The sequence below is a fragment of the Aplysia californica genome, unplaced genomic scaffold (genome assembly GCF_000002075.1).
Source record: "Aplysia californica isolate F4 #8 unplaced genomic scaffold, AplCal3.0 scaffold00537, whole genome shotgun sequence".
Taxonomy (NCBI): domain Eukaryota; kingdom Metazoa; phylum Mollusca; class Gastropoda; order Aplysiida; family Aplysiidae; genus Aplysia; species Aplysia californica.
The window spans coordinates 38,014-64,827 of record NW_004797807.1 but is presented as its reverse complement, the minus strand read 5'-3'; the positions used below and the strand labels follow the sequence as shown (position 1 = coordinate 64,827).

General features: G+C 39.7%; 2 protein-coding genes across 2 annotated transcripts in view; one reads left to right on the top strand and one right to left on the bottom strand.

Annotated features, from left to right (window-relative positions):
* Positions 1–3,708: 3,708 nt before the first annotated feature.
* LOC101858056 (D-threonine aldolase) lies at positions 3,709–17,489 on the bottom strand. The gene is made up of 11 exons (XM_005106480.3): positions 16,852–17,489; positions 15,018–15,194; positions 13,724–13,819; positions 13,149–13,312; positions 11,811–11,906; positions 10,215–10,296; positions 9,565–9,666; positions 8,595–8,708; positions 7,591–7,656; positions 6,628–6,705; positions 3,709–6,121 (listed from the first exon to the last, which is right to left on the bottom strand). The coding sequence occupies exons 1-11, from the start codon at positions 17,110–17,112 to the stop codon at positions 5,990–5,992; spliced, it is 1,368 nt and encodes a 455-aa protein (XP_005106537.1). The 5' UTR covers positions 17,113–17,489; the 3' UTR covers positions 3,709–5,989.
* A 115-nt stretch (positions 17,490–17,604) lies between these two features.
* LOC101860356 (sialate O-acetylesterase) overlaps positions 17,605–26,814 on the top strand; it is a gene marked incomplete in the record, with an annotated part of 17,080 nt that continues 7,870 nt past the window's right edge. Inside the window, 4 exon segments of the mRNA XM_013087048.2 lie at positions 17,605–17,886; positions 20,580–20,734; positions 25,892–26,113; positions 26,485–26,623. Of these exon segments, the coding sequence (XP_012942502.1) occupies positions 17,781–17,886; positions 20,580–20,734; positions 25,892–26,113; positions 26,485–26,623 (622 nt within the window).

Below are 26,814 nucleotides of genomic sequence, written 5' to 3'. Positions count from 1 at the left end.
GTGGCTCCGAGAAAATTCTGATTTTTTTAAAATTCCATTTATGTTTTTCTTGTTCAAGATTGGACCCTTTCATTTAGCTAGTCTAGTCTTCATCAGTAAAAAATGCTCGGTAGAGTATGCTAGCATCTGCGTTTGTCGCGGCCACGACCCGCGAATCGCGGCCGCGATTTTTGGCAAAGTTTGGTCTGCAAATCGCGACCGCGAATTTTGCCTTTTCCCAAAAAAATGTTTTACAAAGAAAGAAAAGAAAAAAAAACTCCGCTGGGGAATAAAAAAATCGAAAAACAAACCCCGGGGAATAAAAATCGAGGAACAAAAAATGAAAACATACAAAACAAAAACAAAAATAAAAAAACCGAACCTAATTAACTTTACTTTTAGAAAGAAAAACTAGAAAGTTCACTTTCCCTTCCGCTTCACTTCGTATCTTAAAAATTTTTCACTTGTTGACACCACGTTGATTTGTTATTTTCAATGAAATTTCATGTGAAGAATGAGTACATTACATACCATTCATGTATTGCTGTTTCCCTTTAATTTGTCCCTCTTTATTGTGTTTCAATTTTCCTTTTTATTGTTCTGATGTGTTCTTTTTTCTGTTTTTGATGTTTATATGGCGTATGTCATTTAATTTGATGTTGTTCCCCCCTTTTGTTTAATACAAAAGTGTTATGCTAGAGCGTGTCTCTACCAAAACTGAATACTCACACTTGCAGGCCCCTTGTGTGTGATTCCATAATTTACATGTAAGTAATATCCTGTACTTTTTCTTAAATTACACACGTTCAGCGTTAAAACGGACAATCTTCAGATAGGTTGACACACGTCTTATTTGTTAATTTTTGTGGTTGTTTATGTGCTGTTCTAATTTTGATTCCATTCTGTTGTGAAACCTTTATTTTTCACTTTTAAATCCTGTTTGGCTACAAATGATGTCCTGGTTGCTTAAAACAGAACACAAGAAATTCTGGTGCTTTAGATTAAGTTACCTCTATCAACATGCTATAACGTCGTCACAGAGAGTTGAAAGCTTGAAAATTAATGGTAGCTTTTGCCATTTTTGTGCCAACTTTTGGCAACTTTTGGACAAAAAAAAGGGCAACAAACGCAGATGCCAGAGTAAGGATTCAATCAAATGCTTTATTATTGATTGAGCTTTCATTTGTTTGGATTTTTGTTCTGTCTGTTATCCACCTTTTCCCCCGACTTAAATGTCTGACAGATTTTTACACCATGTTTTGAGAATACAGATCTATCTAGATTTTACAACGTTCTGCAAAAATAGTATTTTATCTTCAAACAAAAAGTGATTCATACAACTGTTTTCCCTCTTACTTCGTGTTATGTTCGCAAATTCGGGGGAAAAAATGCATACCGTATATTAAGTTTTTCCCTTCAACAAGTATTTCTACCTGCCTCAAGCGTGTAAAGACAACGATTGTGCAAGTGGAGTAAGAGCTCCAAAAAAATAATATAATAATAATAATTAGGCTTACTTGTTTTAAAAAATATTTTTACTGTTCCAATACAAAAATACTGAGGATGTTAGCGCCAAGCTATTGTTATTATAAAAATTCCCTTTTCCTTTTTTTCTTCTTTTTTCAAAGTGTTCTTTAGTGGAACAAGCTGTTGACTGAAGACCTTATATGAGATTTTCTACAGATGCAATATTTTTAAAGTATAACATGCCTTTTGTTACTTTATACTTATTTATAAATTGTAAAAACTTCATCTATAAGCGTGATGTATATATTTCTTTTGGGCTCGAATCCGAGAAGTGACTGATTTTGTCAGCACGTTTCACATATATGTGAATACGATGCATTCTTAATGCTGCATCAGTAAATTCTTCACTATCTCATAAAAGGCATAGCATGAGACTATGTTCCCACTCTCAAGACATTTGTTTACTCTATTTAGTTTAGATCTAGTTAGTTTTAGGTTTTGTTTTAATTATGGCACTTGCAACACAATATGGTCATTTAGAGCGTGTTACAAGAGAGTAATAAACATAAAAAGGAGGGGAGATAAAGACAATAGATGTTTGATAGGAAAGAAGGGGCAAAACACACCAGAGCACCCGCCAACCATCCATTTACACTATTTACAACAAACTATACCGCAGTCGACATATTGAGATCCACAACTTCTGATGCAGGTGGTGGTAAAGGGTATGATTGACCAGAGGCAGGACTACGCTAAGACAAATGTCAGTGTATAAAAATAAATTGACAATAGTCAGAAAGGCGTAGTATGAATGAAGGGTACCACTCCTCTTTCTACAACAATGTATTGAGCAGTACTTGGAATTTTATTATTCTTAGCTTTAAAAAATTAGGCTGCAGCATTTTCAAAAGCAGGTGATACGCACTAATCATCTGGAGAAAAAAAATGTTAGTGTCTCACATCTCTATCGACACAATGTAGATCATTTAGGAAGTGGGCTGCTTCCCTGAGGATGAGTGAGATACAGAACCCAGCAGGTCGACGTACTTGGTAAAATCGTGATACAATCTAGAACCATCCTCGCATCCTCTGCATGCCATGAGGAAAATACTCATCATTACACCACAAACGCCAGTCTAATTGTCTGCAAGGTAAAAGTGGAAAAAGTGACAGTGTGAGTCAAGACAGACATTGTACAGTGGGTGCCGCATTCAAAGAGGTCACATTCAACGAAAAGTCGGCTCCAACAAGGCAATCCTTAATCCCCCATTTTTTCCTCTCTATCTCTTTGTAAATGTACGTCAGCTCCAATGAGGTTACAAACAGACCAAAGTCGCTTTCAACGAGGTCGCGATAACCAAATAAAAGCAATTAGCGGCCCAAAAAAACGAAGCATTTTACTCCTTTCTCTCCATCTCACGCGAAGCACAAGGCCCATCCTCGATTCCTAACACATTGTATTGCTAGATCTAGTGTGCCTCCTAATATGGGCCCTATACAGCCAAGAGAATGGGCGAGGGTTAGCGTTCAGTAGGGATGGGAGGGGGTGAGTGGGAACGCGAAGCGGGCTGTGTGAACTGGATGAACTCACGAGAAGTGTTCCAGAAAAAAAATATTGACAAATACATAAATGACGGTCAGAACACAGCTCAAACACGCGCACACTGATGTTGTTTGCGATTTTCGTCATCAGGGGAACATCTGTTATAAATACTGGTATTGGTATAGGTACATTGTATGAAATAATAACTTGTTTCCTTTCTTTTCTTTAGTCTTAGTCACGTTCAACGAGAGGTCAGATCCAACGAGGACAACAAGCCAGTCCCGGCAACCTCGTTGAATGCGACACCCACTGTAATTGTATTTTACATGGTAACAAGCTGCAACTCCACAGAGTCTGTGGTGCAATGGCTTAGTTCTGCACCTCATATACAACTGTCTAACTTTGATGCTCACATGGGGTAGATATCTATCAAGTAACTCTGCCTTTCAGCTAGAATGAATCCTACAAATCTTGGTTCACCCAGACAGGCAGAGTCTAAATCAACAGCCAGCTCTACTACAAAACAATTCAAATTGAGTTACTGTGAACATTTACTGAAAGAAAAAAAAAAAAAAATTAATTTGTGAATGCATCGTTGATGATTTCTCAGTCACATCTAAAGTACTGTAAAAAAAAATGCAGCTTTATTTGTATTTCTAACCTTCTCTGTATTACAGTGGATGTGGTTGGATACATAAAAAAGAACAGGACACACACCATCAGTCTTGATCACTTACCTCTCATAAGCATTTATTCACAAAACAAAGATTTTTTAAACACAGAATTCAATATTTAATTTGTCATCAAAGTAAAATTTCATTTACTGATGTAGTTTTTCCAGACAGAATCTCAACTCGTAAAATTTCTGAAAATGAAGCATTTTCAACAACAACAAAAAATCTCGTTTTATTTTATATCAAGAAACTTTTTAAGCATGAATAAATGGCATTAATAAGTAGTACCCAATATTATGATTTCTATATATTGTTATTCATATAGGGAAAATATAATTTTTGTGCAGGAATCACAATAAAGGAAATAAGAGAATATTAAACCCTTTAAAAAATAAATCCTGTAAATCACAGAAAAATCCTGAAACGTTCAACCAAATAAAAAGCATACATAAACCTATATGGCACACAAAGTGTATTTCCACAATCCACTGAAAGCTTAGGTGTAATAATAATAATTATAGTATATTATACATGTAGTTATGTAATGCCCATTGAGCATTTTTTAGAAAATTATGGTAATGCCCAGCATAAATGCTCTTTACTATTTATTAGTAGTAGTACTGTAGAGTAAACAGTATCATCATACTTTTCATACTATTCCTTTACTTTCATCAACAGCTACAACACACTCTATCAGGTTTTTTTCTTCTTCAGCGCAACTGCTTTCGGATTTATGCCATGAACAACATACTGACAAGCGATACACAATAACAATACACAGACATTGATATTTATTGGATGTGCCACACATCAATTGTTCCTTTAACCCTTAAAACCCTATACTGCTGGTAATCGCTGACACCATGTTTTCCTATATCGCTGGTAACCGCTGGTTGACTTTATCGTTTAATTCCCAGTGCTAGAAAAGGGGATGTAACTCCAGATGACTCTGTCGCGAGCAGAAAGTACTGATAATGTCAAGAGAGCAGTTCTACACCGAAAGTTTGGAAATTTTGAGTTTTAAAGAAAAATTAGTAACTTTTCGCTGCCAGGCACTTCAGGCCACAAAATTTTTGACATTTTTAATCCTGAACCAGACCCCAATAATGATCTCCCATTCGGATATATCGATAAATATGACCGTTGAAGACGATTGCAATGTTCCGCATAACATCAATGATGATTATGAAGATAGCGGAATTGGCAGGGGATCACCACTAAAGCTACCAGAGGCTAGATCTACGGCTGGGTCTAATGATACTTTGACTGAAGAGGAGTCGGGGATCACACACAAGACTTAACTCATAAAGTTGGTCCTAAAAAACAGTGTTTTAACCTTTTCCTCTTTTGTTCAGACTGTGCATTCATATATAAATAACATTTTCAAACTTCATTTTAATCTAACAACAATTAAATACACAGTAGATAAAACAAAGAACCAGCCTAATTTTTTCTAGTATCTCAATTTTAATTCAGGATTCTAGGGAGGTATGAAAAAAAAGAATTCCAGGCTTTAAGGGTTAAGGCCATGGTTAGTTCACTACCACCTATCCACAGCAATGTACCTCTCTCACTCAACTATTATTACATCTGATAGGATCTAAAAGATCATTTACCTTGGTCGATAACAACAACAAGAAGAGATTATTTACGTAACTCCTATCACACACCCCCGCCCACTTCCTCCAATTTCCAGACACAAATTTCTCGCCAGCTACACCATAAACTTGTGCTTTCACACGATACATGACACTTTTGGACACCTCGCCAAGGAGCACAAGCCCACAAACATTCCTCAACAACTTCTAATATCAAATCTTCAACAAGGGTAAGGTCACCTAAGTAGGCGCCTACACAGGCAGACACAAATACACATCAGCAGGATCGAGAAAGAAACATTGTAAGGAACCCTTCGCAAATGACGTCAGCTAAAATTTGGCCAAAAAATGAGCGCCCTTGTCATCTTCTATTATCTTTCCCAGTTGACATAAACCAAAATGTACATGTACATGTCTGTGCTATGGGGAGATAATGGTTAACTTTAGTTTTAAGGCCAAAAAAATAATATGGTCCAATCTAACTGTGTTAATTTTTTAGGCCAAGAAAATGTGGTCTGTAATATTTTTTCTTCCTTTCTTTTCTTTTCTTTTCCTTTTTTCCCCCAACCTTCTAGAACATCATGCTTGATGTCAACTTTGTAAGGACCCCCACCCCACCCCCCCTTCTGAGCCGAGCTGACTTCATTTGAGAACGGTCCCCAATTGCAACAAATTTTCAGCAAACTCCAAGTGAAGGAATGTTTTCTAACAAAACAAAAAGCAGACGTCTAGACACCTGGTCCCCTGCCGCTGACGGGCCAGACACATTCAACATGGCCGTCTCGCAGGCCGACGATCCACTGGTACATGTTGACGGTCGGGTCGCAGTGGCCAGGTACCAGCCACACCTGGTCGCCCACCTGAGGAAGCAAAGACAACCCGGCAATGAGCAAGAAATTTTTGCTTTTTTGTTTCATGATTACGAGAACCTTTTTTTTTCCCCAACAAGAGTGCGACCAATGGACTTTCAAGTTTCTCTTAAAGCACTCTGCACTTTGAATAAAAATTTCTTGTTTTTCAAAGGGTCACCTTATATTTCTAACAATGTAATGGAAGTCACTCAGCCAAGTACTAAACCGAATTCATGGTATTCAGAATTTCAATAATAAGAATCAATATCACCACAAGGGTGTTCTTTTTATAACCTCCTTCTATCAATCACCTTAAATGCCTTATATTTATAACCTCCTTCTATCAATCACCTCAAATGCCTTATATTTATAACCTCCTTCTACCAATCACCCCAAAACCTGCCTCAGCTTTATCCATCCAGGATGTAATGAAACTGTGTTCTCACTGACACAGGAAAATCCTCAGCTCCTGATAAAACACATTAAGTAGGCCTAATGTTGTCCCTTCCACGTACCTTCAGATCCCCGCTCGGTCGAACGATGCCATGCTCATCTCCGCCATTGTGAAAGATCAGGTCTCCTGCACCAGAAATCTGGGGAAAAGAAAGAGAAAAAGTTACAGTCTGTTTGGTAAAAGCAGTCTGTTTGACAGAACTAAGAATATATGTACATAAACAAAACAACAGTAGTCTAAAAATAAAAATCTGATTCTGTAAAAGTATTTTTTTAACAAAATTATGAATATGTAAATCAACAAAACAATGGTACAGTAGTCTAAAATATGATTTGGTAAAAGTTGTTTGACAGAATTATGAATACATATGTAAATCAACTAAACATCAGTAGTCATGCCCAGAGAAAAAGCAAGAAAATAGAAATAACACACAGACAGTAAAAGTTATATCCTTTTACTTCTAGAGGTGCCCTCCGAGCATCTGTACTGTACTAACGATTAACTTTTAAGCAGTTAAATACAGACCTTAATAGTACTGAAACCATGTCACTGCCAGTGATGTATTATATATAAAACACATATGTATAATCTGACAGTAGTAGCAGTCAGACACATATAGTTTCATCATGACAGCCATACTAGTACGCTAGGTATTGTTCTGGCCCACTCAAGGTCAACCACACGGAAGCAACAAAGGACAGAGACATGGTCGTGATCATTATATATACCAAGGACATTGAGGAGGAGAAGAAGAAAAAGAAGAAGTAGAAGAAGAAAAGTAAAAGAAGAAAAAGTAGAAGAAGAAAAAGATAGGTGAAGAAGAAGAAGATGGTGAAGAAGAAGAAGATGGTGAAGAAGAAGAAGATGGTGAAGAAGAAGAAGACAAGCAATGAAGACGAAGAAGATGGTGAAGAAAAAGAAGATGGTGAAGAAGAACAACAAAAAAGACAAGAAAGTTGTAAAAGAATTCTCAAAGAAGAGAACATTGACGAAGAGGGGAAAAGACCGACATCAGCTGACTCACGGTGGGCACTCCAGAGTCCAGACTGACACCCTTGAGGCCTGTGTCAAGGACAGCACGGTCACCAGGCTGAAACAACATGAGTTGAGGGAGGGATGGTGAGGGAGGTGATTTATACTCTTTTAAAATTTGAGTTGGAGTAAACAGAAGCATATCGCCACAACAACAGTCATTAGAAGCAAGACAGATTTAGAAACTGATGAAGAAATGGTTTTAGCCTTTGGTTTTTGCTGTGTTTTTTTGTGTTTTTTTGTTGGGGGGGGGGGGTTTTGGGGGGGGATTGAGGTTTTTTTCTAATGAAAGTGTTTTTAAAGCCCAATTGACAAAATTCAGAACATTTGGCCGTGTCTGTCACAGCCAACCAGGGCTGACAAGAACACAACGTCCTAGGAGACAGATTGAGATACTCAATAAAAATTCCCCCAAATGGGAATCAAACTCAGGTCTCCTGTGAGTGATGGCCTAACAGCTACATGACAGACGCCAGTCTTGTAGTGGGAAAGTGACACATGGATAGACCGAAATTCTATATTTTGTAGAGACGTAGGAAAACCTCTCATACAGGTCCCCACATCATTATTGACACTATGACACTTCTGAAATCTTCAAAAAAATTCTCAACAATTCTTAATTCTAAACAATTCTTGGGTTTTCAAGTTATTATCTTACTTAGACAAATAATTATATAAACAATTGCTATGCGACATCGCAAGCAACAGTGTACTTAACAGAAAACAATCTGAATACTGACTCAAGCAACAATCTGCATTAAAGAACACTGTCTTACCCCTGGCTGATCTCGATACCAATACTTCCAACACGCACGCACCACACACACACACAAAAGCATACACCACACACACACACACAAATAGGCCGAGACATAAACCTTCTCAATCAACTTTGTAGATTAATGAACATGTAGCCGAGTAGGAGACCCGAATTAAGAGAGCAAACGGGAGGAGTTGGGGGGGGGGGGGTGGAAGGAGAAAGAAATAAGAACTGACCGCTACGCTCTGCACAGTGCTGATGATGTACAAGGACTGCTGGAACTCGGAGACGAACTTCTCACTCTCGTCCAGGTTCTTGTTGTAATCCACGTCCATCATAAGGTACGAGCCCTGGACACATAGTCAAGGGCGACAAACAATCTTTCCTGTCTAAAAAGCTTAACAGTTCCAATAGAGGAATACGGAGGACATTGATGCCAAGCTATTGTCATTGTTCTTAAAATTCCCTTTTCCTTTTTTATTTCTTTGGGAGCTTTCGTGGAACAGGCTGTTGACTGCAGACCTCATATGGAAATTAAAAGCAGAATTTATAGTATGTGAACAAGGATGACAAACAATCTCTCCTGTCTCAAAAGCTTGGTACCAGTACTATCTTTTTTACCTACCCAAATCTCCGACTTCCCGGAGTTTTAGTTGCAGCTGTGAAAACTGTTGAAAAATGTTTCCTTTGAGGCCAAAATTATAATGGTCCATGCCCATGTTCCAAAAGAGTCCCTTTCATTTTGTACCTACTCCAGTTTTCACAACTGGAATTCAGCGCTTTCAGATTTTTCTTCTATTGACAAACCTCTCCAGCCACTCTACTTCCCTTTTGGGTCTCAAAATAATAAAAATAATAATAAAAACCACAACAATAACATTAAAATATTTAGTTCATCAATCAATGTCTGACAATGACAGACGCATCATCTAGACAGAAGAATATTCCTTTAAAAGTGTTGTTGTTGCTGTTGTTGTTATCCATCCCGCAACAGCTGGGTTCTCCCCATTCTTCAAAAGTGAAACAGAACAAATAAGAGCAAAAATAACTTGTGCACTTCTTCATTATCATTAGCTTATGAGATCAATCCTGGTAGAGAAAAGTTTTATTACACTTTGAGGTCCCACCACAAAGAGGTTCTACCAATAGTGTGAATAGAGCAGGGAACAATTATAGCAACAAAAAACAAAACCAAAAAAAAGATACAGGCTGCACTTCGGTGAACACTCCACTGCCGGCTTCGAAGTGGAAGGTTCCGGTTCCACCCCCGGTAACGTATGGACAATCAAAACCTCCCTCTTTCAGTGCCTGGGGGGAAAAGACAGTAAAAAAAACATATTTTACATGCTGAAAATATAGGACTACTCTAAAATATTTCCACAGAGGGGCAAACATGTAAAATATGACTCTTGTTTCCATGTGTCTATGTGTGTGTATGAGTGTGCATTTGCGTTTACGTGTGTGTGTGTGTGTGTGCGTTTGTGTGTGTGTGTGTGCGTGTGTGTGTGCATGTGTGTGTGTATGTGTGTGTGTGCGTGGGTGCGTGCGTGCGTGCGTGCGTGCATGAGAGTATGTGTGTGTGTGAATGTGTGTGTGTGCGTGTGAGCATGTATGAGTATGTGTGTGAATGAGTGTGCATGTGTGTTTTTGTGAGTCTGTGTGTGTGTGTGTGTGTGTACATGTGTGAATGAGTGTCAGATAGTAAACGTGTGTGCGTGTGCGTGTGCATGTGCATGTGCATGTATATATGTGTACATAGAACACAGCTACAACAAAACATGACTTCACTTAGCCATGAAAATTTCATTGTTTCACCCATATATTATGATAAACACAACATCATAAATCAGATCTACCTGCAGCGCTTTCTTCCCTTTCTCTGCCACAAGCTCCACAGCAGCTTTCCTCTCACTGGCCTTGCGGATGTGCTGGTTCCATCTGAGCAGCAACAACAACAACAACAAAAGCAATGAAGAAGCATAAAAGAAACTAAATTTGAAGTAATCAGACAGTTAATTTACCATTCTCCTTCCCCCCCATCCTTTTCCCTCCCCCCTCCCCCCAAAAAACCCAATCAAATGGCATAAAAGATCAAAAAGAAGGGCAAGAAAAAGACGAATCTTGTACTAGTAAAACATCAAACTAAGACTCTTGTACTAGAAAGACAATTAACCAGGAGTCTTGTACAGTCCATGCCGGCTTTAAGCACGGTCGTCAGGAGAAAGCTTAAGCGTGCTTAAAGCCGAAGCGTGCTTGAGTGCGAAGTAGACATAATCCAGAGATTTTCATGTAGAAAATTTCTCGTGCTTTTTCCCTTTGTTTGTAAGTAGGCCTATAGCGGTCCCGCAAAAATGTGCACTGTTATTTAGACACCCACCTTGGTAGTTTTTGTTCGCTTGTTTGTTTTTGTTTTGTGGTCGAATGGGAAATGAAAACTTAATTTAGACGGCCAGTCACGATACAGCACACTAGGCCTACACACTGCCTGTGCGTACCACTGCCCGCTGTGCCACTCATACCACCGCCTTCATCCCACCTCGTACGTGATACACAATCAGGATTAATGGATAGCGAGGGTCAAAGGTGAAATCGCAGCCAACCTCCCTTTCTCGTCTCCCCGACTCTCTTTATATTTTTGTTGTTGTCGTGTGTAGCTTTGCCCTAGGCCTAAGCTAGATCCTATGTCCGCGCGCGCGGCTGTGTGCATCTGCCCTCCTCTCCGCCAGTGTGAGCGTGTGTGTCCATCACTTGCGTTCTCTGTGTTTCTCTTGACACACTCCACTGCTGCGGTGTAGACTGTGTTCGAACTTCGACGGGTCATCATGAAAATATTGACTGTCTTGTAAATGAAGCGTGCTTGCAGCCGAAGTTACCGTGCTTAAAGGCGTGTAATTTATATAGCAAAAATTCGGTAAGAGCCATTTAGCGTGCTTGAGTCCAAAACGTGCTTTAAGCCGGCGTGCTTATAGCCGGCACGGATTGTACTAGTAAGACATTAAACAAAGACTCTTATTGTACTAGTAAGACATTAAACAAAGACTCTTATTGTACTAGTAAGACATTAAACTAAGACTCTTGTACATTAAACTAAGTCTTGCATTAGTAAGACATCAAACTAAGACATTAAACTAAGACTCTTGTACTAGTAAGACAAAAAACTAAGACTTTTGTACTAGTTAGACATTAAACTAAGAGTCTTGTACAAGTAATACATTAAACTAAGAGTCTTGTACAGGTAAGACATTAAACTAAGACTCTAATTGTACTAGTAAGACATTAATCTAAGACTTGTACTATTAAGATATTAAAGTAAGACATTTAACCAAGAGTCTTGTACTAGAAAGACATTAAACTAAGAGTCTTGTACTACAAAGACATTTAACCAAGAGTCTTGTACTAGAAAGACATTAAACTAGAACCAAAACGCAAAACCAAAGAAGCCTGCCTCTCACCCGTTGTAGCATTGGATGCCTTTGAAGTTCACCTGGGGAAGGGACTGAATCTTTTTGGCCAGTCTCGCCACATCCTGCCCTGGTTCAACTCCACACCTGGCAACACACAAAGGGGCGAAAAGACAAACTGAAAAGTCCACATTTTGAAGGTAGGACGGAGTTCACTTAAACAAAACCTAGTTCATCTAAAAACAGTTATAAACCGAAAGAAAATAGAATCCTTGATTGGTCATTTTTTTCCTTCGCTATTTGAGCAATCTCTCTAAACCAAAAAAAAACCGGTTTATTCAGTTTAAGTGGAATCCAGTATACTTTTAAAATTCCTTTCAGATTAGCATAAAAACATTCATGTTTTTTAGGAAACCATTGAACATCGACACAAGGGCAATCTTTTTAATACTGGGGAAAAGGTAAGACAAACACAGAAATAAAAGACGGAAAGAAAAGAAGTAGAACCTACCAGTGGCACTCTCCAATCACCCACATACAAAACGACCAGATACAAAACATTTTAGCATTTTCGAGACAGACAGCAAAAACTAAATGTCAAGGAGTATGTTGAACAAAAGGTGCATCCACAAAATACACAGAAAATATATCTGAAAGCATAAGACTTAATAAGAATGTTGTACAGTCAAACCCTGTTATACATGTAACACTCCCCCCATTATACCACCAGCGCCACTTACCGCTAGGATTTGCCAATGCACGAAAATGAAAGCCTATGTAAATATTCTGTTTGCCCCTTTAAACCACCACCTGTCAATTGTTCAAATTTTCAGTCTTACTAAACTAGTATATTTTCGTATCCCGTAACCTCCAGCAAACTGGACGCCAGAGGCACACACGACACAAGGCTCACGGCAACCATTCTATAGCTGCGCAGTGATAAACTTCCCTTCTCCAACACACAACTCCATGAGCTAGCAATGTCTCATCATGACGCAGGAAGCAAAAAAGATCCACAAATTTTGAACAAAGGAAGATAACTTATTATAATATTGTCCTTCATCTGGTCATGGCAGAATCATTTCCCTTGATGTTTGCCATTCGGTGCTATGATGTTCGTCCTTCGCTGGCGAAGATGACCTTGACTTCACATCACTGGAGGGGTGGGGTGTGTGCGGAAATGGCTGATCAGGCCGATCTTCGCACGCAAATGTCTGTTGCAGTGGGGGCAGGGGATGTTTGGGGCTGAATTAGGCTGGAAGGTAGGGCTCTCTCGGTCTTTACTCAGCTGCCATTCGGTGCGATACTGTTAACAGAAGACCATACTAGAACAACAACAACAACAACAACAACAACAACAACAGCAATGGAGGTAGTGCTGGAACTCACCTGTCTTGTCCCACATTGACCTCTATCACAAGGTCAAGGGTCACACCAAGGTCACCAGCAGCTTTGCTCAAGTCCTCTATGTTACCCTCACTGTCCACACACACAGAGACTTTGGCTGTTCTGGCCAGCGCAGCAAGACGCAACAGTTTTTTTCTGCCAATCACCTGAAAAAAAATAAAGAAAGAAAAAAGTACTTTTTACAATCTTAATCTTGAACCACTACTAAAAAAGGGCAACTTGCATTTACTCTTCTGGAAGTCTTGAGGAGGAGGAAGAGGAGGAGCAGCAGCAGCAGCAGCAGCAGAGGCAGCAAATAAGTAAGGACACAAAAGAAGAAGAAAAAAAAAGGAGGAGGAGCAGAAGCGGGAGCAGCAAAAAAAGTTGAAAAAGAAAAAGAGAAAAAGAAGAAGGAGGAGGATGAGGAAAAGGAGGAGCTGAAGCAAAAGAAGATGAGGAAAAAAAGGAGAAAAAGAAGAGGACGAGCTACAGCAAATAACAGAGCAAAAGAAGAAAAGAGAAAGAATTAGAAAGGGGAAGGAGGATAACAACAACAGTATTATTTTTGCAAATGTTACCTCATTGGAAATGAAGACATCCTGCAGTCCCCCCTCCACCATGGCTTCAGCTTCGGTAAGTGTCTGGCAACACACACCACAGGCCCCAGACTTCATCTGAGGAAAATAGTCATTCCCTTGAGTTTTAGTTTCTTGGTTTTTGTAAGCGTTTTAGTTTTAGTAAGAGTTTTACGGCACTTGCAAGACAATATAGTTTCTTAGTTTTTGTAAGCGTTATAGTTTTAGTAAGAGTTTTATGGCACTTGCAAGACAATAAGGTCATATAAGTGTTAAAGATTACAGTATTTTTTTTAGTAGAGGTTTTACGGTGCTCGCAACTGCATAAGGTCAAATGAGCACCAGAAGATTAGATGTGTTACAAGAGAGTAACAAACATAAAAGAGAAGGAGGGGAGATAAGGACGATAGATGTTTGAGAAGCAAACCACACCAGAGCACCTGCCAACCACCCACTGTAAGCATATTATTACGAATATTATTACAACACTTGTAACACAAAAATGCCATAAAAGTGCCGAAGATTACCGGTGTTACAAGAGAGTCCAGTGGCAAAAACAAAAAAGAAATAAGAGAGATAAAGACATTTTTACAAACATGTTGACAGCTCTATTGTGGTAAAGGTTTTTACACTTTGCAGTCACACAGCCAGCAGTACAAAATACCCCATTTGGTCACCCAGCCAGGAGAGCGACTGCAACAGACTTCTCAGGCCAGGCGCAGAACTGCGCCAAGTGACCGGAACAGATCATTTTCACTGGTGCATTATTGAGCCAAGTGACCGCAGAGTGTTAAGTGAAAGATAGTACATAACAAGGTGATCCACTCAGCCAAAAAAGTGTCCGCGGAATTGATTCAGAGAGCACTGCAGTCTTTGTTTTGAAGCTCTCTTTCGTTTCTCTAGAGGAAGAATAGGAATAGCACCCCCTTGCATGCGCAGATCGACTGCTGTTCATCAGCTCTTCCGGTTCGTTCAGGGCAGAGTTTTAGGGGGGTTCTTTATTTTAATGACCTCTCGCCTCTCATTCTGAAGTCAAATTAAACGAAGAAAACAGTCGTCACCAGAAGAGGTTTTATGTCAGCGTAACCATTTTGAAAAAAATTTTCTTCCGAAATTTGAATTCTAACTTGTTAGTTTCACTTTGATTATTTTCACACAAGTGGAGTAAATCTGTTTGCAAAGTTCGCGCATTGGCGAAGAAGGCGCCACCGAATTTTGAGGACACCTTTTTAATTGGCTCAAAGAGAGGAGTGAACCATCTTGTTATGCATGATCATTGGTTAAGTCCCTGAGTTACCTGAAGTTGTCCCAGCACAGGACACTTGTGAGCCTTGACGTGTGGTCGGAAAGCCACACCAGGGTAGCGTGCCATAGCCTCCTTGAGCGTCCCCAGATTTGTTTCCAGTTTGTCCAGACACAGCACGAGGGTCGGAGTCTCAATTTCTGCGACTGGGTCTCCGACATTACAAGGGGTCTGAGGAATATGAAGGAGATCATTGCTGAATGATAGGAAAAAAATCTCAGAAGCATCTGGTAAACATGACCCTTTTTAGTTTAGTTTTAGTGAGAGTTTTACAGAACTTGCTACAGAATAAGGTCAAATAAGTGGTGAAGATATATTATATATGTTACAAGAGAGTAATTAACACAAAAAAACAAGGAGGAGAGATCAGGATGATAGACGTTTGATATGAAAGAAGATTTAAAAAATACACCAGAGCACTCACCAACCACCCACTGACCTCTTTCAAAAGGAATTACAGTTTGTATGAGTAAAGAGAAGGACATAGAGGCATGACAACACCTATTAATTGCAGGGGAAAAAGAAAGACAGACAGCAAGAAAAGATGGAAAGAAAAGAAGTAGGACCTATGAACTGAGCCACAAAACCTCTTAAACATTTTCTTACCTTTCAGAAAAATTCTTTTTGACAAAATTAAACTGTCACCGCAATCATCAAGCCACTTACAAGATAATTTTCATGGAAGTGTGGTCATATAAATACAGGCCATTATAACAAAGGAACGGCTTCTCACTACTTTTCACTCACACTCACATGCTCTTTTATTAAATCTACAAGAATAAGAAGAAGCACAATAAATTACAGCCATAGAAGAGAAATAATATGTTCCCCTCACTCCTCACTAATTGACAGTAAACAAGTATTCTATCGAGGTCAGTTTGAAAACATGATCTAAGTTTCAAACTGTCAATTTATACTTTTTCTGAACAGAATTCGAATACAATCTAAACTTGGGTTGATTTAAATCTCCATTAAATTTTTAAGTGGAGAAGATAAGTCACAGACAGCCCTTGCATGCAATGGCAAATTGATCAATCCTTAAACCTGTTTTAAATTTGAGTTCAGCAATAGAAGCCCTTCTAGTCAAGGATTGCAAATGAAACATATGAATATCTTTTAAATTTTCAGCAAAAGTACAGAGACAATGAGCATCCCTCATGCTCAAACATATTATTTGTAGTTTTGAAACACTGTAAGCGTAGGGTCCCCATTATTGTGACACATGTTGGGAGGGTCTTATTATAGAGCTCAGCTCAGCTGAATAAGCGACGGAAGGTCGAAAGAAAAGATTACACATTTTAACCCTCTCAACTTTTAAAGCATATCAAAACTACACTCGAAAGGTTCTCTAAAGCACTTGCATCTTTTGGATGATTTGAGTTTGAGAGCCCTTTAAAAGTTTAATTGTACAAGTTCGTAGTGACTGTGTTTACGGATGTAATTTGCAGGCTATGTTCAGGGTGCTCTGAATCATCCGCCATTGGTACAGAGGCACGACTGAAACGCTACGGTCGCTCTAAGTGAATGAGGAAACAGTACAGGAATACTTGCATGAAAAATTTTAATGCAGCGGTGGTCCGAATGCAACGGAGTTAACGGAAGGCGAAGGTGCAAACTACATTCAGGGCGCCATGAACATAGCCTGCAAGCTGTGTTAATTGTTTGGTTTTCATTGACCTAAACATAAAAAGACGATTCACTAGTAAAAGAACGGTAATAAATTCATCCCTCGCACAACAGTCCACAAGTATATAAAGATAGTATTAATAACATGTAAACATGATGTATGATACTATCTTATAGTATAGAGAACAAGAAGCAGGCCTACCTTAGCAGAAAACATTCTGATCTTCTTGGAGCTCCAAATAGCTACTTGAGATGACAAAAGTGGGTAGTTTGGAGTCCTGTTCACAGTATGTTGGCCGCAACGCCAATTGTGGACTCTTGAACAAGATGAGCTGAAACTGATAACACCAATCTTTCCAGTAGATCTGGGGTAAACAGAGCTGCACGCTAACCCTGGGAAGTTGGGAAATTTGCGAATCTGATTAAAGCAGCCTGATAAAAACCTGTTCAGCTGCAAAACCATATGTAGGCCTATAAGTAAGTCAACTAAATCTACGAATGATAATGATATGAGTAAGTTTATATTGATGCTAGATCTAAGTCTTAAGTAAAGCCAACAACAATCCCAGGCCAGGACCCCCTTGTTGATCCAGTCCAGATTCCAAAACGATCGAACTAGAAATCTAGACTGTGCATCACGTTTCACTAACAACGGTATATTTGGGAAAAAGCCTACTCTTGCAGTCTGAACTCAATGAACTCTGCAACAGCTGCTGCTTCTGTGCTGTGATGATTGAGTTTTGTTTCTAGTTTCTAGGCCCAGAGTAATCTACAGTTTTGCGTCAGATTCTGCTATAGGCCTACTGTCAACTGGCGACGGCGATCTCGCAAACTCGCAAATTTAGTATTTAGACCGGCAAGACGCTACAGGTACAAGTTTCTAGCAGTTGAAAAAGTAGGCCTATCGAGTTAAAACCATATCACGTGACACATATCATGTGATATTCCCAAGCTTTGAGCCTGTTTTGTGCTGCAGTCAACGGTCATAACCGTAGCCAATAGACTTGGGACTTGGTCGTTCTAGTCTGTTTAATTTCCGAAGAAGTTCCTGCTGAGTTTTATTTTCAGCTACGTAGGCTAGGTCTTCTCATCTGGTCACGGCAGCCCAATCGCTCCTTTGCATCCCCTAAAATGAGAAAGCTTTGTTTGTGTTTGCTTCTTCTGTGGGGCCTGGTCGATACCGGACACAGCAGAAATGTATTTCAGATGTCCATTCAGGAAACAGAGATTACAAAAGGTTTGTTTGAATTAAATGTTGGTTGATATGACACGATGAAAATGAGAGGGGGGATGCTTCCTTTCCTCAAAGGCCAAGGAGGCGGGCTCCTACTTCCTTGTCGAGACAATGGTTTGAAGGCTAGGCTAGTGAAGGGGAAGCCTATATATCTAGAATCTAGATCCGTCAGTAGTATCATGATGTATCTCTCCTGGTCTAGCCTAGTGACAGTGTGAGTAGACAGAGTGTAGACACAACCAAAAGATAAGCCTCTGTTATAACTTAACAATTAACATTATATAATAAGTGGGTAAATTTGTAGAAACCCTCCCGTCTCAGAAGGCAGGGTATTATTTTGTAGCTTTTTAGGGAACACGATTTTGGCATTGAAAAACGTTGCAAATATGGTTATTTTATAATATGTAACGGCACTTTATTTCAGGGGGGGGAGACCCCCCCTGCCCGCCGAGACCCCCCTGCCCGCCCTACTACACAGCTATTTCGTACTCGCTCGTCAGGGGGAGACCCCTGAAACCCCCTAATGACTACAGACTACTACAAAAGCATGCATCAAAAAAAGCCTAAAACTAAGCCATAATTTAAACTTTAAAAAACCTGACCTTATTCGTATATCCGACAGCACTAAAGTGGTGAAGGAGCTGACTTACGGTAGTGTATGTGACGCGAAACGGGAAGGCGTCTATAAAAATACGCATAAAAATACCAATACTTACTGACTTACTAGATCTAAATCCTAACTTAACAGTCTGTTTTAGTGACTGGATATACCGAGTAGCGTGTGTCTACGTAAACGGTAACTTGGCGCTTAATCTCAGTACAGTTCATGCCTGCTTTAGGCATGGTCATCGGGAGAAAGCTTAAAAAAGCGTGCTTAATGCCGAAGCATGCTTGAGTGGGAAGTAGACATAATTCTGAGATTTTATAGAAAATTTCCCATGCTATTTCCCTTTGTTTGTAAGTAGGCCTATAGAGGTCCCGCCAAAGTGTGCACTGTTATTTTTAGCCGCCGTGGTAGTTTTTGTTTGTTTGCTTGTTTTGTTTTTTAGTCGAATGGGAAATGAAAACTTAATTTAGACGGCCAGTCACGATACAGCTCACAAGGCCTACACAATGCCTGTGCGTACCACTGCCCGCTGTGCCACATTCATTCCACCACCTTCATCCCACCTCGCGCGTGATACATAATCAGGATTAATGGATAGCGAGGGTCAAAGGTGAAATCGCAGCCAGCTTCCCTTTCTCATCTCCATGACTCTCTTTGTATTTTTTTTCGTCTGTGTGTAGCTTTGCCCTAGGCTAGGTCCTATCCACAAGCGCGGCTGTGTGCATCTCTCTGCCTTTCCTCTCCGCGCACGTGAGTGTATGTCTCTCCATCACTTGCGTTCTTTGGGTTTCTCTTAACACACTCCACTGCTGCGGTGTAGACTGTGTTCGAACTTCGATGTATCATCATGGAAGTATTGACTGTCTTGTAAATGAAGCGTGCCCGAAGCCGAAGTTACCGTGCTTAAAGGTGTGTAATTTATATAAAACAAAAATTCGGTAAAATCTGTTTAGCGTGCTTGAGTCCGAAATGTGCTTTATGTCGGTGTGCTTAAAGCCGGCACGGACTGTATTTACGTACATGGTAACCGGGTACTTAGTTTTGGGGGCCTCTCGCTCGATCTCTTCCGCTGTATCCAAGTTCGGGCCTTTCCTTGCCCCGCTGAACCCAAGCATTAATAATTAAGTTTGCATTGAAAAATCGGGATTCCACTTACAAAGTCCTGCTGTAGGGGTCAGATGGAATAGTCGTGCCTAGATCTGCACAAATTGTCTATATATGACTTTGAATTTGGATAGAGAAAAAAGGGAGCTGAAATGGCCATTGTCAAACAAAGTGACCTCACACTGCACACATCGGAGAATGTCAGAGTTCACACAATGCACACACAACACGGCGAGTCACGCAACACGATACTTCTGTGAAGAACGAGGGTAGACCTTCCGATTACAGTGTACGTAGACTACGTGCCCGGTCACCGTGTACGTAGACACTCCGGGTATACTGTCCTGTTTTGGCTTCGCTTTCCTTTGACCCCTATCCTGGCCACTTGTCTTTCTACTTTCTGGGGGGTTTTTTCAGTTTTTACTTCCCTACCACCTCTAAAATCGTTCTCGATCTCGTCTTTTGTATAAGCCTATATAGGTAGTAGCAGTATTGCCTTTGATTATCAGAAGCCAGTCATTTGTATAAAAAAGAAAATACCCTTGGCTTGATCTGCTTGGTACCCATAATAATGGCTGGATGGGATCAGGTTGATTTTAACCTCTTCATGACAGCTCCCACTCCCACGCTGTACTACATCCAACATTGTGTGCCGAGATGCCGTCCTCGCGCACATTCTTCTGAAAGATACTAGTGCCATCTGTGTTCTTTTTTTCTGGTCCTTGCTTCACACTCACACATTAGTATTATTAATACTAGATGATATCCCCTTTCTCAAAACAATTTTTGTGGGTGGTTGGCTGGTGCTCTGGTGTGGTTTGCTTCTTCTTTCCTGTCCGAACATCTTTGTCCGTATCTCCCCTCCTTCTTTTTTTTTATGTTTGTTACTCTCTTGTAACACCTCTAATCTTCTGGCGCTCATATGACCTTATGCAGTTGTGAGCGCCGTAAAACCTCTACTGAAACAAAAACTACTTTTTCCCAGAGTCAGTTGTCTACCAAGAAGATACAGTCCAGACAGACGATGTCGCGTTCGCCTTTGCCAAACACTTCCAGAACAACATGGTGTTGCAGATGGCTCCAGCACGTGCCAACATCTACGGTTTTTCGCCTGATATTGGACAGAAAGTGATCGCTCAAGTAAGGACTTTATTTAATTTTTTTGGGGGGGTCCCATGTCCTAATATGGTGGCAATATTTGTAAGTTACGTAAAAATGTGCCAGCATGAAAGAAATGGGTATATGCTTCAAGAAAAATAAACTAACCCCAACATTAACCTGCAAATCGTTCCCAACATTTCAGCACCATCGTCATCATCATCATCACCACCACCACCATCATCATCATCATCATCACCACCATCATCATCTTCTCAGACCAAACAATTTTCTTTCTTTTTTTTCTTTTTTTTTCTTGAAGCGCAACAGTAGGATATTTCATAATTGTCTTTTTTTTTAATTGATTGTGTTTTCAACTTTTTTATTTCATTTTTGCAAAGAAAATTTTCCTGTTTTGAGTTTGAGTTAATGAGTAATGCAGTTATCATATTTTTTCACTATTTCTTTATGCCAAGTTGTCCTCAATTTTATCTCTTTTTGTTTCGGTTTTGGTTTTTTTTAAACTTTTTTTAAAAACATCAATGAGATAATCAGGAATGCACATACATATCATAAAGTGATTATTTTTTAGTTCTTGTACACATCTAAGCTAAATGATTGATGAAGCTGGCTCGGTGATGCTGGGTTTGCACGAATATATTTAAAAGGGAAATAACTCGTTGTCTCTCGGGTTTATTTGCTAAAAGCCCCGGAACTCGGTGAAAGTATATTCGAGCAGCATGTTTGTTTGTTATTTTGTTTTGTTTTTAGAAATAAGACTGGACAGAAATGTATTATATGCAATGGGCACAAGTGCTCTCAACACACTTATTAACCCTTAACATGATAAGCCCACCACCATCGCTGTTGCCAACCAGTCGATAAACAAGTGATAACAAGTGTTGACCTACTAATGCTAAGGCTATCAGTGATGCCTTGATGTCTCGAGTGTTTCAGTGATGCAATTTTTTGTACGGTAAAGGGCCGCTCGTGCATTGTACTTCTTAAAAATAGGGTCACAGAACTTTTTTATTGTTTTAGTAGGCTTACAACTTTGTGACCTTTGTTTTATCTTTGTTGTTTTGGGTTTTTTTCAAGTTGTTACTTTAAAGAACAATAAAAAGCATCTTATTTTTATCAAATTGTCTGCTTTTATCATTTTGAAGAGGTATTTTAGTAATTCCAGTGTGGGTGGCTTAGTGGTTAGGCTATCAAACTCACTACTGAAAGGTCATGCCGGGTTGAAATCACATCAGGGTCCTGATGCTGTGTCCTTGGGGAAAGGCACTTTACCCGAATTTCCCTCACTTCACCCCAGGTGGGAGTGGGTACCCAGCTACAGTCAGTGAAAGATCTTGTCTTATTTTTAGTGTTTGAGCGCATGCAATCCTCAGCTTGCTCTGTATGCCTCCTGAGAAGCCCAGAATGTTTGTTAGTGCTCTAGGGTCTACTGGGGTAAAAGTAGTTATAAAGCGCATCTATAGAGCATGCTGTAGAACATGGATATGCACTATATTAATGCAATTGTGAGGCATCATGGTGAAATCTGGCGCTCGTCTAAATACAGATATCGAAGATACAGGCATTTTTCTGCTAGTTTGGAAATTTTTTTCAAATTTTTATTTTTGACTTAACCTCTTTTATGTCCATATAAAGACACATTTCTATGTGGATTTTGCTGGAAAAACGTTGATTAAAGGCTTAAAAGTTGTAAATTATAAGTTTCCACAGATTGTCAAGCTAATGAAATGACTAAACTTTGGCGGCCATTTTCTCGCTAATTTTACCCCTGAGACCAGGAGACCCCCCACCTCCTTTAATGGCAGATATCTCGACTTGTAGTTGGAATTTTTTTTTCCATCGAAAGCAAGGTAAATGGACAGGCTTTAAGAGGGTACCAATGACTCCATATGCCCAAAAATTGACGAGCGCCTGATTCTGACACAATTCTATTGTTATTATTACTGTTATTATTGTTATTATTACCCCTGCCTCAGAATTTTCGAGGGGGCTCTCGTGGCCTAGAGGTTAAGGTGTTGGCCTCTCATTCAAAGGTCCCGGGTTCGAATCCGGGTAGCGACCAAAACATTTTCTTCTCTAAAATTGTCTCCTTTCACCTCCTTTCTTGCTATCTACCAATATTCTGTTGTCTGCTTTCATTTCCATTTTCTGCCCCCACCCCTCACCCCCTTTGCCCCCTCCTCTGGGCTCCTGACTCTTTCTGCAGCCTTTCTACTGCTACTCCTTGGCTCCTCCTTACTGCTGTCTTTCTGCCACACCCCTGATCTTCTGGTAGGAAAGATCTACACCTAGCCTTCTCGGACAAGGGCGAAAAATCTCGGAGGGCCCGTGTGCAAGTTGCGCACGTTAAAGAACCCTTGGTGGTCTAAAATCGATAAGAGTAGGCTTCGGCCGCCACCCGGGCAAAATTCAAAATTTCCTACCAACTGAAAATATTCGGTGTGTCCCGCGCGCTCATATGACCTATGCAGTTGCGAGCGCCGTAAAACACTTTACAAAAAAAAAAAAGAATTTTCGAGTTCCTGGTTGAAATTACGTAACTTCAATGTCATTACCTTGCATGGTTTCAACAACAATCTGTCTCTGTAAAAACTTTTTTTGTAGCAAGAAATATGTTGATTAACCCTTGAGTTGTGACCCTATCCAAAATTGAAAGCACAGGTGCATATTCATGTTTTAAAGAAAATTCAATTTGCAGATGTTTTTCTTTTAGTGGTTGAAGAGAAAATGGTGAAAAAGCCAGTCCTTCAAAGTAACTGAATTTTTATAGAATAGACAGTGCTGATAATTATCCGCGGATCCGCTGATTTCCGCTTTTTTTTTTTTTTTTTTTTCCGAAATATTACTACTTAAAGGTATGTGTTATATTATTGTAGTTAGTATTACAGTTCCATGTTGAAATTTCGGGATTGCAACAAGGGTGAAATATTTTCCTCTTTTTTTTTTACTTTTTCTCATTATCAGCACTGAATAGAAAAGAAAAGTTTATCTTATAATCCAAATGTAATAATACTATTCACAGAAAGATGAACCATTTGTGTATTATAACAGAAAAATCAGCGTATTATTTCGTAAGGTGTATCTTCCTGCTTATAGTGGACCCCTGAACTCAATTAATTGATTCAGGTTGGAATGGGCGAGTTTCCAGCAAAGGTGACAATTGTCTGAACTTTGCCCTTAGATCTATTACACAATAATAGTAATAAAAATTGGCCCATCATGATCTGAGGATGACCGTTAACATTCAAGGAGTAAGAGAAGTTAGCACGCAGTAGCATGGTCATGGGAATAAAATTGAGGCAACTATAGCAAGCAATTTGCAATGATCACAAACACTACTACTTGTATGTTGCAAATGGCAGACAATAAATTCGGGGGCTCTCGTAGGTTAACTCTTTAGAGACGTATGGGACACATTTGTCCAACCAGAAACAGATCAAAGCCAATGTTGTGACTCATTTTGGACCTACACACACAAACCAGAAACACGAGATTGAACATTTCATAGTATGCATCTTGGTTTATTTTTTTACTTTTTAGGGCTCATAAAAAAAATAATATATTGGGGGGATCACGGGCTGTAGCTTCTTCACACGTTCGAATAACCAGAATTTGCGTCTTCAAAGAGTTCAGGTGTTAGCCTCTCATTCAAAGGTCCCGGGTTAGAATCCAGGTAGCGATCGAAACATTTTCTTTTCTAAAATTGTCTCCTTTCAGCTCCTTTCCTGCTCTCTAGCAATGTTCCTTCGTCTGCTTTCACCTCCTCTTTCTACCCCCCTCACCCCCTTTGCCCCCCTCCTCTGGGCTCCTGACTCTTTCTGCAGCCTTTCTACTGTACTGTTACTCCTTGGCTCCTTACTGCTGTCTTTCAGCCACACCCCTGATTTTCTGGTAGGAAAGATCTACACCTAGCCTTCTCGTACATGGGCGAAAAATCTCAGAGGTCCCGTGTGCAAGTTGCACGCGTTAAAGATCCCCTGTTGGTGGTCTAAAATCGATAAGAGAAGGTTTCGGCCACCTCCCGGGCAAAAATTCAAAATTTCCTGCAAATTTAAAATGTTTGGTGTGTTTCGTGCACTCATATGACCTTATGCAGTTGCGAGCACCGTAAAATACTTACCAAAAAAAAGTAAAAAGTAAAATAAAGATTAGACCATAAATACAATTATTATTGTTATTATTATTATATTATTATTATTATTATCCAAATATTTTGAAACCGCATGCCTGCATACCCTTAGGGTCCAAAAAGTTCAAGATTTTTGTTTTCGTAACCAGTTGGCACCTGTGTTTCAGTGTGCGTTATGGTACTGTGGATTCATATTTTGTTTCTCATTCCGTCATTTGTAAATGGTTTCAAGCTCTGACTGACTTGCCGATGGAAAATATTTTTGAAATCATTGATCGTTGAAAGAAAAACAAGGCTGGCTACATTTCTAAGAATCCACTCTGAAAGTCTCTATCTGTCTGTTTGCAAGGAAATTCATCGTGGCAGCGTTATAGTAACGATCGAAAGACAAGTCGTCATGAAAATTGTAGAGCAATATTTCCTCACCACCCTCTTTAAGGACAGAATCTGTATATTATGTAGGTACAGAAATGACACTCTCATTGTGTCCGCCCCTCTCTCCTTTCATCTTCTCCTCCTCACCCCCCCCCCCCCCCCACCCACCCCCCCCACCTCACCCCGAGAATCTGAATCCGTCATAGGGCACTTGTACTGAAGGGGAATTAACTAAGCTTTCTTGGACTCTTTTTTGTAAGACATTGGGATCTATACTTTTTATCTTGTTAGTTTGTTAATGCTTAAGCGCTTAATCAGCCGCCTGCACTGTATACTTCTCGGGAAACTGAGAATGTTTCTGGGTGCTATAGGGTCTACTGGGGAATAATATAGTATAAATTGCATACATGTAGTAGTTGACAGGTGCTCTGGTGTGGTTTGCTCCTTCTTTCCTATCAAAAACTATTGTCCTTCTCTCTCCTCCTTCTTTGTGTTTGTTCAAGTTACTCTCTTGTAACACCTCTAATCTTCGGCACTTATGTGACTTTTTTGGGTTGCAAGTGCCGTAAAACTCTTACTAAAAAAGTGCATAGAACTTGCTTTCGAGCAGGGGTAAGCGTTATACGAATGCTATTTATTATTATTATTATCATTATTACTTTTTCTGTCTGCAGATGAACACTCCTTCTAAACCGTACTACTACGAGACAATGGTCAAGGAAAGTGCACAGAAAGGTGTTGGGGTGTGGATGATTACTCTTGATCCAATTGATGCGAACGTCACCGTCAGCGTAAGAGTTATGTCGGAGCGCGGAACCTTGAACCTGGCAAACGTTATCTTTGGTGACGTCTGGCTTTGCAGCGGCCAGTCCAACATGCAGTTCTCTGTACCTCAGGTAATTAGTGATTTGTGCTGATTATTTGTCTCTTGTTGTTTTGATGGTTCTGATGCAGATGCAGGGGGCTCTCGTGCCCTTGAGGTTAAGGTGTTCGCCTCTCATTTAAAGGTCCTGGGTTCGAATCCTGTTAGCGACGGAAACATTTTCTTCTCTAAAATGGTCTCTTTTCACCTCCTTTCTAGCTCTCTAGTAATGTTCTATCATCTGCTTTCTTGGACTGATTCACTTCTGGCTCTCACTCTCAGATCAGTTTACAATTGTCTGTCATCCTTCTTTTCCCAGGACAGCATGACCATTAATTTATTATGTCTGGCTGTGTGCTTCTGTTTAACATAAGAGCAAATAAACAAACAGATTCATATTTTCAGATGTTCAACAGTCAGCAGGAAATAGCCGATGCTCACAAGTACCCAAACATCCGACTGATGACAGTGTCTATGAGACAGTCCCCCACCCCCCTGGACGATCTGATTGCCATCGAAGAAGCCTGGACGTCTCCAAGCAACAGTAAGATTTATTTTTTAATACCCTTCTTAACGCGGTTTTAAAGTTTGAAATGTGTAGTAGATATGAGTGTCATTATACCTATTTTTATGTTTCTCATTAAGTTGTTTTCTTTATGTTACTACAATTTGTTTTACTAATACTGTATTGTGTTTCTTTTTATGCTGTGGAAGAGGCTTGGATAAAATTTTGTG